The sequence below is a fragment of the Chiloscyllium plagiosum genome, unplaced genomic scaffold, assembly GCF_037043375.1.
Source record: "Chiloscyllium plagiosum isolate Xiang-an unplaced genomic scaffold, Cpla_swu_hap1 HiC_scaffold_4, whole genome shotgun sequence".
Classification (NCBI taxonomy): Eukaryota; Metazoa; Chordata; class Chondrichthyes; order Orectolobiformes; family Hemiscylliidae; genus Chiloscyllium; species Chiloscyllium plagiosum.
Window position 1 is genome coordinate 97,438,742 of NW_028270142.1, and position 12,330 is coordinate 97,451,071.

General features: G+C 38.5%; 1 protein-coding gene across 6 annotated transcripts in view; it reads left to right on the top strand.

The window, feature by feature from the left end:
* The window catches only part of LOC122549028 (RNA-binding Raly-like protein), a 913,629-nt gene that overhangs the window by 623,882 nt on the left and 277,417 nt on the right, over window positions 1–12,330 (top strand). For all 6 annotated transcript variants that reach the window (XM_087986498.1, XM_087986496.1, XM_087986497.1 and 3 more), the window contains one exon: window positions 9,439–9,514. In XM_087986498.1, coding sequence (XP_087842624.1) covers window positions 9,439–9,514 — 76 coding nt within the window. The remainder of the gene's footprint in view (window positions 1–9,438; window positions 9,515–12,330) is intronic.

The window sequence follows — 12,330 nt, forward strand, 5'->3', positions numbered from 1 at the left end:
TGGCTATTGGTTAGTAAGTTATTCTACTGAGAATCTCTGAAGTTTATACCTTGTAATTCTGTTATTTTACATGGGATGATGAGACATTTTATTTATACTATTTTGCATAATTTGTAAATTTCTGACAATAAAATTGATGGTATAATGGACAGTGAAGAAGTTTGCCTCAGAGTGCAACGGGACCTTGATTAGATGGGGTGAAGGGCCGAGGAGTGGAAGATGGGGTTTATAGATAAATATCTATCAACATATCTAGATAAATGTGAGGTGCTACATTTTGGTAGAGCAAATAGGCAGGACCTATACACTTAATGGTAAGGAGAATGTGAGGACTGCAAATGCTGGAGTACAGAGTCGAGAGTGTACATCTCTATGACTCTATGACTCTATAAATATGTTGACAATGTTGCTAGAAGCAGAACACATCAAACATTCTTGCTATTTTTATGGTGTTCCTAATAGGAATTGACCAGAGGGAGCCTTAAGAAATTCATCACAATGCTGATGATCTTGCAGGTACCATTTAATTCCTCAGGGAAACATAGAAAGGATTAAATGTGAAAAAAGTTAAAATCAATCTATATTTTTGCATTTATATAACTGGGCACAATGCATTTGTTATTTCTTTCTCAGATAATGCCTCACAGCTTCTGGGAAGCGAGATGAGTTTGTAATGCTTGCTTATGGTGAAATCTGATGCTTTAGTAAAACCCCCACCTGGGATATAACACTTCAAGTGTTCACAAAGGAGCAGATGTTTCAGTTTCTGCATCTGGACTTATTGTGTTACTTGGGTACTATGGATACAAAATAAAATCAGGCAGGGCAAGCACATTTTCAAATGGGGCCAAGCTGATTTACTGCTAATTCATTTAAATAACAAAAATAAGATTGGGCTGCCTTACAGGCATGTGCTTCACCTCTCACAGATTTCCTGTATTCACTGTATCCAGGTGATCCAATAGCTGCAGGCAGAGGAACATCTGATGAAGCACATTGGTCAGTAATTTAGTTTACAGGGACAAAACATCTTTTCCCTATTCTATGTGTTTTCACCTTTGAATATAGTGAGTAGATGAAATCCCTGCAAATACATTTTCAAAAAATTATCACTATTGGCACCTAAAAAGCTTCACGTACTCATAAACAAATTCCTGCAACTTCTGAACCAAGCTCACCTCTTTCATTAACTACCATTCTCCCATGTCATCTTTCACATCCAATTTCTGCTCCTTCTCGCCATGATTCATTCCCAGTACAACTTGCCATCCAGCAGATGTACGCTGAAACACCAGCATCCCTTGCGCCCAAGTCATCTTTAAAAGCCCATTGTGCACCCAGACAAATATGGTCAGCCCAGAGTTGCCCTGAAGGTTGTGGACAGAGATGATCCTGGGACAAATCTTGCTGGATGGGGTGATGCACAGGTGGGACTGTATGGTCCAGTTCATGAGTTGGGTGCATGTCCCTGAGCACAGCACACACACTCGCAATGCTAGTTGCTTGTGGAGATTATGTTGGAGTACAATTCTGCTGCTGTTGATGGCCCAGAGTGCCTCATGGATGAATTGCTAGTTCTGTTCGTAATTTGTCCCATTTAGCATGATGATAGTGTCGTACGGCATGATGGAGGGTATTCTTGACGTAAAGGTGGGACTTTGTCTCCACAAGAATGCTGAGACTGTCATGGGCAAGTGTGTCTGCAGCTGACAGATTGGCCCGGATGAGGTCATGTGTGGGGCAGCATAGTGGCTCCACGGTTAGCTCTGCTTCCTCGCAGTGCTAAAGGTCCAGGTTCGATTCCAACCTCGGGTGGATGTGTGTGTGGAGTTTGCATGTTCTCCCCAAGTCTTCTTGGGTTTCCTCTTCATTCACTGACTTCCTCCCGCAGTCCAAAGATGTTCAGCTTAGGTGGATTAGCCATGGTGAATGCGGGGTTACAGGGATAGGATAGGCGCCTGGGTCTGTGTGGGATGCTCTTCAGAAAGTCAGTGTGCACTTAATGGGCTGAATGGCCTCCTTCTGCACTGTATGGATTCTATGGTTCTGTGCAGCCTGAGGTGCACCATTGATGATGTCAAAGTGCCCTGTAAGTGGATCAGAGATGTGCCAGGATTGATCTTAGAGGTTGACCTATGTCAGATGCCAATGTCGGTGGTTTATGGGGATTGTATAGCTGGTGTCCCGGAGATATTGGTGTCTGGTTTCTAATATGGAGGTTGTTTGGAGCAAGCAGAATCTGCCCCGCTATACTTTACTTGTAAGGTTTTACCAACATCCAGCTGACTTGGTGAGGTAAGAGGCTGAATATAAATTAGGTGAGTTGTGTTGTTAACAGGGCATTATAAAAATGTGTTAATCTCCATCAGTTAACATCTCACCATTGCCTCACCTCACTATGCTGTGTAAAAGATGGAGTGAGATTATCTCAATGCCAAGATTAGCCTCACCACTTGTTGCCTGATTCTGTTCTGTTTCCTGCCTTACCCTACATTATTCAGACCCTTATACAAAGAAGAACAAAGAACAATACAGTACAAGGACAGGCCCTACTGCCATCCAAGCCTGTGCCACCACATTTTGCCCTTTCACACTGGAACTCTCTTCACTTAGAGGATCTGTATTTCTCTATTCCCTTCCTATTCATGTATTTGTCCAGGTGCTGCTTGAATGCTGCTATTCTGTCTGCTTCCACTACCTCCTCTGGCAACGCGTTCCAGGCCCTTAACACCCTTTGTTATAAGGTTTTGTCCATATTGTATGCAATAAGGAAATTAAGTTGTGCTGGTCTTCATCCTAATCAAGGAAAGAAATGCTGGTCAGAAATATATGTGCCTGTGTTCTCAATAAAATCTAATAATTGTGAGTGCCCAGTCCACCGTGCAATTAAAAATTGTCTAGAAAGTCACTGTTAAACTTCACATTTATACTTACATATCAAAGCAATTTCAAAGTCTTCCCACATTTTTGCATTTTCAAACTTATTTTTTGCCTGTGCGTTGTCCTTTACAGCTCTCACATATTGTTGTGCATTGTCTAGAGTATTAAAATACAGAATTGGTTATGAAAATGAAAATGAATATGCAATTACTTTACTCCCAAAAATATTCACTAGAAGATCATTTCTGCAGTAGATGCAGCTTTTAGACAATTTTATAACCAGTATACCAAAGCTATATCTCAAATTATAAGGATTTAAGATTAACTGATCTCCCTGGACTTCATGGAATATTCATACTGTCCTGAAGGAAATGAGAATTAATTTCAGGACATGACAAAAATATTCTGAACGTGAGATTCTGCAAACCAGAAAGCAAGCTAATACATTCATTATTTTTAAGAGGTCAATCAAACTTCACCCAGTTAATTGAAGGCCCTTTATTTGAAAATCAGGCTACAGGTGAAAGTCTTGAATCCAAAACAAGCATTTTAAAATGCAGGCTATGGCTACATCTCTAAAATAATGAATTGAAGAAACCGACAGGTTTACAAAATAAAATTTACTTCACGAATTGCCCAGATTTATTTAAAAATAAGAAAAGGGGAGGTAATGTCACTGAACTAGCAATCTTGTGTTCCAGAAACATAGGGCTAATGTTCTGAAGACCTGGGTTTACCAGCATGACAAATGGTGGAATTTGCATTAACTAAAACAGAATCTGAAATTTAAAGCTAGTCTAATGGCATCAATGAAATCATTGTTAATTGTTGTAAAAACCCGTCTTGTTCACTAATGCACTATAGGGAAGGAAATCTGCCATACTTACCTGGTCTGAGTTACATGAGAGTCCAGAACCAAAGCAATATGTTTGACTTCTAACTACTTTCTGCAATGGTTTAACAACTGACTCAGTTCAAGGGTAGATATAAGAATGGTAACAAAATTCAGCCAATGATGCCCATGTCCCATACAAGAATAAAGAAAAAATATGTCCATCAGCAAGAGTTACTTGGCAATACCACTATTGAATTAGTTGCCTGAGTCTGAAATCATATAGTTGCAAGACTATGCACAACATATCAACAAAACAGAAAAAATATGCTTGACCTTGTCCTCTTAAATCTATCTGTCATAGGTGTAACTGTCCATGACGGTAGCGGTAGGAATGACCACTGCACAGTCACTGTGGAGTTGAAGTTTTGTCTTTACATTGAGCATATCTGCATTATGTTGCATGGCTTCACCACTGTGCTAAATGGGGCAGACCTCAAACAACTTTATCAACTCAAAACTGAACATCCATGATACACTGTGGGTCATTAGCTGCAGCAGAATTACATCCAAATACAATCAGTAACCTCATGGCTAGCATGTCCCCCACCCTACTATTCCCATCAAGTTGGGATATCAAACCTGTTTCAATGTGAAGTGCAGGAGCGTATACCAGGAGCATCACTAGGCCTACCCTAAATAGGAGGTGTTAACTTTGTAATTCTACAATACATGATGACTTGCATGTCAAACAGTGGAAGCAGCATGCAATGGACAGGACTAAGCTATTCCTACAGCCAACAGATCCACATTTGATTGTCCTGCCACATTCAGTTGCCATTGATAATGGAAATCAAACAGCTTACAAGAGATGAAAGCTCCTCAAATATCCCCATCACCAGTGCAAAGAATAAGGTTGAAGTATTTTTAATGTTTTTCAGGCCAGAATTACCAAGTGGAGAGTCCATCTCGGTCTCCTCCTGAGATCTCTAGCACCACAGATTCTAGTCTTCAGGCAATTTGTTTCACTCCACATTATATGAAGAACACTGCAGAGGGTATGGGCCCTGACAACATTCTGTCAGGAGCACCGAAGACTTGTGCCACTGAGGCTCATAGCCAAGCTGTTCCAGTACAGCTCCTACATCTACCAACATATGCAAAATTGCTTAGGCTTGTGCTGCGCTCAAAAAGCAGGAAAAATTCAAACTAGCCAATTATTACCGTATCGGAGTACTATCAATCATTAGCAAATAATGGAAGTGAATGTCAACCGTATTATGTAGTGACCCTCACAAAGAAATAACCTGATCAGTGACACTTAGTTTGCATTCCATTGGTCATTCAACCTCTGACCTCATTACTGACTTTGCTCAAACATGAACAAAAGAACTGAACTCCGGTTAAGAGTTGAGGTGAGAGGTACTGTCCTTGACATCAAGACCACACTTAACCAAGCATGGCATCAAAGAGCCCTAGGAAAACTTGAGTCAGTGGGAATTAGGGAAAAGCTCTCTGCTGGTTGTAGTCATACCTGGCATTAAGTAAGATGGTGATGGTTGTTGTAGGTCAGTGAGCCCGGCACTAGGATACCCCTGTAGGAGATCCTCAGGAAAGTGTCTGAGGCCCAATTATCTTCAATGACCTTCCTTCTATCATCAAGTCAGAAGTGGGGATGTTCACTGATAATTGCACAATATTCAGTACTATTCATGATTTTTCAGATACTAAAACAGTTCATGGCCAAATGCTGCAAATTTTAGACAGTATGCAGGCTTGTGCTGATCAGTGGCAAATTACATTTCACACCACACATGTCAAACAATAACCACCTCCAATAAAAGAGAATATAACCATCATCCCTTGATGTTTAATGGCATTACCATTATGGAATCCCCCATTATCAACATCCTAGGGGATACGATTGACCAAAACCTGAACTTGTCCAGTCATACTCATACTGTGGCAAGATCAGGTCAGAGGCTAGGCAGGTCAGAGGCTAGCAAGTATCTCCCCTTCTATCTCCCAATGACTGTTCGCTATCTACAATGCCTGAGTCAGGAGAGTAATAGAATATTCTCGACTTGCCTGGATAGATGTAGCTCCAGCAGCACCCAAGAAGCTTGACACAATCCAGGAGAAAGCAATCTGTCCTATTGGCATACCAATCATGACCCTCAACATTAATTCTTCAATGACCAATGTATGGTAGCAGCAATGTGAACCATTTCCAAGATGCACTGCAGTAACTCTCCAGGCTTCCTTTGACAGCACTTTCCAAACAGTGAACTTTACCTCCTCGAAGGGTGAGCTTAGCAGATACCTGCAAGTTTCCTTCATTGTCACTGACTCAAAATCCTAGAACTCCCTTCCTAAAGCACTGCGGGTACCCATACACACCAACGATTTCAGTTCTTGAAGGTAGCTCACCCCTACTTAGCAGGGCAGTCAGGGGTGGGTAGGAAATGCTGACCCAGCCATCAATTTCCATATTCCATTCATTAGTTGTTTTTGAAAAATCAATTTGTTGACTTCCAATAAATTTTAACAGTACATATTAATTATTGCATTTTTAACTAAAATCTACAGGAAATGAGGGTGGCATATGTAATTAGAAAGAGGTTAGTTATAAAATGGGTAGCTGTATTATTGAAAGCAAAATACTACAGATGCTAGAAATCTGAAACAAACACAGAATACTGGAGAAACTCAGTAAGCCTGGCAGCATCTTGGAGAGAGTGATACAATTAACATTTCAAATCTAATATGATTCTTCTTCAGAACAGAAAGGTGTTAGAAAATGTTGGTTTTAATACTTCTGACAGAGGAAGAGGAGGGATAAAAGGATCAAATGGCTTAGAGGCCCTGTGTAAAAGACAATGGGTTATCATCATATGTCTTTTGCAATTTTGATGTTGTGGAATTACTTCTGTGCATGAAAAGTAGAAGGAATTGTAGGGGAGGTGACATGTAGATGTTGGGCAGTGACATGTGTCAATAATTTGTAAGGAAAGAAGAGAGTATGAAGATGTGGGATCAAGTGAAGGGGTTGAGGTCCTCAGACTGCTGCAAAGACATTAACCCATAGTATGCCAGTCATGAATTGATGGAGTAGGTTTTAAATGCTCTTGGAAGTGGCTAAGGTCTGTATAACAGTCAAGTTCTGAAGTTATTAAATCCCTTGCATTTCAGACATAAAAAGCTGCTAGGCTGCTTAGATTGACAGGCTGTCTATGGCAAGTTAAAGGAAACGCTAAGCTCTTGCTGACCAATTTGAAATGAGTTCTTTGCCATTGGATGAAGGGTTATTCATACTATTATTATTACATTATAAACACATGGCTGAGTTTCAAAAGCCATAATTATCTTCACGAGGAAATTCTAAGTTCTTAATTTGATTGACACTTTAGAGAGGATAGTAAAAGACTTGTTGCCTTTGTTGTGGTGATTGACTGAAAGTTCATTTTTGTAAGAGATGAACCACTTGATATTTAAAAGCCTTTTTGTGAATTTATGAATGAAAGTATTAGATTCACTAGAAAGTATTAGATTGAAGCCTGATTAGATTGTTAGAATTGTATATTTCTTTTCATCTGCACATCATTTCGATAGTCTACCCCTAATGAATAATGTGTGAATGGTTATAGAAGTGGCATACAGGATCTGAGGGGCATTGGTAGACGCATGAGTTGGTGCAGAAGGTATGAAGAGTTAAGAGTGGGTAGAAAACCTAACAACTGGAACAGTTGCCCTTGAAACGACTGGAAAGCTAGTTCTCTGGCGTCCTAGAGAACTAGGGCAGATATTGCAACTAATCTGCTAGTCAGCTCACCTACGTCATCCTGCAAATGTACCTTTTCCTCCACCCTTCTTCTCCTCGAGCAAAAATTGTGAAACTTTTTAACCAAAGCAGTCCAGTTAGTTTGGAAATTTTTTGATTTGAGCTTCAGCAGTGAATATCCAGCCTCTAGTACTCAACTACGATGGTGGTTGGAGTGAGATTAATTATCTCACACATATCTAATAATGTGGTGTTTTGTCATGATAGTTTTGTCCACACCTTACGCATTTTGTCACAGTAGGCTGACCAAGCACTTTAGATTAATTACCTGAAATAATTAGCAATGAGCTTATCATTTATGGAGATTCAGGCATAGCCGAAAGGCGATAATTGCCAAATCAAGGGGGAAAAGACTTAAAATATGTAACCACATGTAAAATTATGGACAATTGAAAAGTATTTAATTCTCTTACAATATTGAGTATATTGTGCATCAGCGCCACCATACATAACCAAAATGTTTATTTCATAACATAGAAATTGTCTAATGAATGGAAACAAAAGAAGATGGGTAAGAGTCACATAAACTAAAATATTACATTAATTGAAATTTGTTTTTTTGAAGTCAACCTAGTAAGAAATCTACTTAGGAAATGTCCCAGTGAATATGAATCAACTGAAATAAGTGATAGTGGCAGCTTTAGCTATTAGTGGTAAGGAGCAGATTAGCTGTCATTTGATATGATTGTGTGCATGCACTTAGAATTTCGAAATGCTTTGAGTGCACTCTGAAATATTCTCAGTTTGGCATGTTATGAAGGTCCATTTTCTATTATTATTTTGAGAACCTGAGTTATAAAGTGCAGGGAAATGGATTTTAATTTTTCAGTTATGTGAAAATCTGACCTTTTCGAAGGGCAGAGAGCAATTTTGAATATTGAGTTCAAAACAGTATTTACAAGAAGTCATGTGATTTTACCAACTAGTCACCTGGGAACATAATTGTTTAGATATTTTCTGACTTGGGTGTTTGGACTATGAAAGAGAGAGAAGGTTCATGCAGAGCGAAGAGGTCAATGACAGCAGTATTGCTGTTATGCGCAGCCTTCAAGCATTTGGGGCTGGGGAGAGGTTTTGTGGTGAAGTCAGTGAGAAGAAACCTCTAAATGCAGATGGCTGTAGGGTGTCATGGAGGAAGATATTCTCCAAAGCTTTTGTAGCCATGAATAAAAGCAAAGTTCCACGGATACTGGAGATCTGAAAAAACAGAACCTGCTAGAGAACCTCAATAGATCTGATAATGTTGGCGAAGAGAGAAACTGAATTAACATTTTGACTCCAATAAAACTCTTCTGTAGAACTCTCAGTATTATTGAAGTCATGGATTAAAGGAACCCATGTTGAGAGTAATAGTAAGCTGAGTTAACAGTTTGTTTCAAGGGTCTTGGAAGAAACATTAAATGAAACCAAAAGTATTGAGTGAATGCACAGAGATTTACCAATAGGAGAGTGCTTAGAGCTATGCCAGCCAAATGAGAAGCTTTCGTGCCTGGAGAGGATGGCTCTTCATGGGGATTTGAGTGTCTGTAAGGGCATTGCTGAGATAAAAAGAATGAATCTTTATTTCTGATGTTTGTAATGAGTTCATTCCAATAATTCTTATTTAGTGTAATACATTTCATTTATTTTCTTTTGTGTATGTTCTTTTATCTGTTCTTATATGTTCTTTTCTTCAAAGTACATTGGCAGCCTCGTGTCAATATGTTCAGTGACTGACCTCTTATGGCAATTAAATATAAAAATAAACTATTAAGTCGGTATCACAGCACAGTCTGACCTGTCTGGTGTTACATCAACTGGAATCATGACATAGTACATGCAAGGTTTAACATGTATATTGAGTGCACCATGTGGGTATTAAGTTGACCAGTATCCTTTCTTTCAGATATCAATATGGCTGGTGAACCTAAGCCTTACAGGCCCAAATCTGGAACCAAGAGGCCTCTGTGTGCCCTTTATGGGTAAGTGATCATTATTGTTACAATGCCTGTGCAGACTGTTTACTGTAAAAAAAAGAATGACACAACAAGATTATAGCTTTTAAGACATTTTCTGTAAAATAGAGACTAAAAGCACTATTGTCTAACCACTAACTGATATTTTTAGCAATAGAAGAGAACTTTACCGTTTCGTTTTTAATGTAAGTGAAAAGCCACTTCATGTTTATACTTTAAACTGCCCCTTAAGTAGTCATTTGAATTTCTTAGACACAGCCCAAAGCAATGCTTAGTTCCTATGAGTTTACCTCCATTCCTATCCATTGCTAGACTGGTAACGTGAACTGTCTTTTACAGTAAAGTTTTTCCTGATTATTTCCCCCCCTCATTCAAATTCAGTGAATATTCCAGCTTCATTTTATATCCGCACAAATTTGATCTTTTAACCAAGTGCAAGCTTTTATCCGCATACCCCTTGCAGCTACCCATTGAGACATTTGGCCTCCAGTTGCTCTCTCCTTAGCAGTCTGCTATATCTGAAAGTTTTAGGACACTTTAGAAACTCTTGCCCTGTCAAAGCCATGATGAAACAAATCCTGTTTTACATATTTGTTCATGGAATGTGGGTATTTCTGGCAAGGGTGATTATTTGTTGGCACACCTTGAATTCTCCTCTGAGTATCAACTGCATTGCTGTGTGTCTAAATTCACATGTGAGCTGACCAGGTTTTCCTTCCCAAAGGAGAATAGTAAACCACACTGGTTCACAAGTACATTGAGAATCATTCAGTAGATGTCATTATTGAAACAAGCTTTCAATTCCAGATTTTTTTATCAACTGAATTTATTATTGAATTTAAATTCTGCCAGTTGCCATGGTGAGATTTGAACCCATTTCCTCAGAAGGGTGGCCTGGTTCTCTGGATTGCTAATTAAGGGGCCTGAGCATTGTATTTGTGTAGAAATGCTGATTGGCCAGCCTTGAAAAATCAGCTGTCTTTCATATTAGAAGTAAATAGACAGTGTAAAACATAACTATTTACAACTTGATATTTTCAACAACTTCTTGGGACTTTGGTGGCTATCAGTCTCTCCATTGTCAACATAATTGTCTCTGGGTATGAATACCTTGTACCCTCTTTCTAGCTAAACAGTCAAATCTTCCTTTAATCTTTAACAGTCAGGTCACTGAGGTAGACTTTAGAAAGGGTCACATTATATTCTTCATTTTATAGAAAAGAGCTAGTCCCCAGAGGTAACAATATTAAAAAACCTCATGTTTGTAAATTTTTCATGATGTTATCATTAAGTTCATTTTGCAGAACGTAAGTGTTTATAGATGTTACTGTTCATTTGAATTGATTCATTCAAAAACATGTAAAAGATCTTTCAAAGTTTATATAAATGCTCAATGTGAATGTTTCTCAGTAGATCTGTCAACATGATTTAACTTATTTTAATTTACTTAACCACACCATTTTTGTCCGTAAACAGAAAGGTGAGTTTAGATGAAATTAGGAAAAGATCTTTCTGTGAGATCAGAGATTTATGCAAACATTTTCTGCATTTCTTCGATGATCCAACATATTGCTATCTGATCTCTTTTTGATTGGAAATTTGGTAAAGAATGTGATTTGCTTCAGAAAAACTATATCAGTTCATTCCATATCAATTATATTACAGCAGCAATAATGTATTTTAATATAGTCCCTTTAATTGAATAAAATGTACTGAAGTGCTTCACAAGAGGATATGACATTGAGTCACATATTAGGTCAGATAGTCAAAAGCTTTGTCAAAAATATGAATTTTAAGGAGTAACTTAAATTAGTAATTGAAGATATTGAGGCAAAAGGTTATAGTGACAGTGCTTCCTTCACTATATAGCTGGAGCGATTCAAATAGGGAATTCTTAAATAGCTAGAATTAGAGAAGTGCAGATTTCTCGAGGATGTGGGAATAGGGGAGATGACAAAAATAATGAGAAGAAATCCATGGAGGGATTTAAAGATAAGAATGAAAACGTTGCTAGACCAGCAGCTGGCATCAGTAGATGAAGATGAGGACAAAGTCAGTCAATTTTACAGAAATGGAATGTTAGGCCATGTTACCAAAGTAGAAAGATTTCAGTTTAATAGTGCCTGTATATATAAGGTCAGAAGCTCATCTCTGGGTCAAATATGGATCCATGGTTCTGAACAGACTGTCTTAATTGCATAATGTTGCCAGGGAGAAGGATGACATCAGCAACTAGTAAAGGGTATTTGGAGCATGGACCAAAAGGATGGCCTCAATTTTCTTCAACTATTTTATTTGAAGAAATTTATACTTATGCAATATTCAGCAACAGTAGAGCAGTTGAAAAATGAGATAATGATGTAAGATTGGATGTTCATTATAGGCCACCTTTTTATCAGGCCTCATCCCAGTCATGCAAATGAGCTGTTCCTAAAATCTGAGTCCATTCCATCATTCCTCTGTTGCTGAGTGGGTCCATACAAATGTATAGTCCCTAAAGATTTCGGGACCACTATGTCATTGAATTGGTCCTAGCAATCAATGGGCACATGTAAGTTGAGAAAGAAATTAAGTAAGTAAGAAAATTATTTGTGGATCAAATAAAAATTCAATAAAAATGTCAGATAACTTTCCAGGGAAAGGTAGGCAAACAGTTATCATAGATAGTTTTAATCATGATATAACATACCTTTGGAGCAGGTGGAACTTGAACCCTTGCCTTCTGGCCAGTATGAGTCATTGGGGAGGAGGGAAACACTAATGAAGGAATGATCTCATGACCTGGTAAACACGGGAGAAATCAAAAATGTAATGTCAATAAT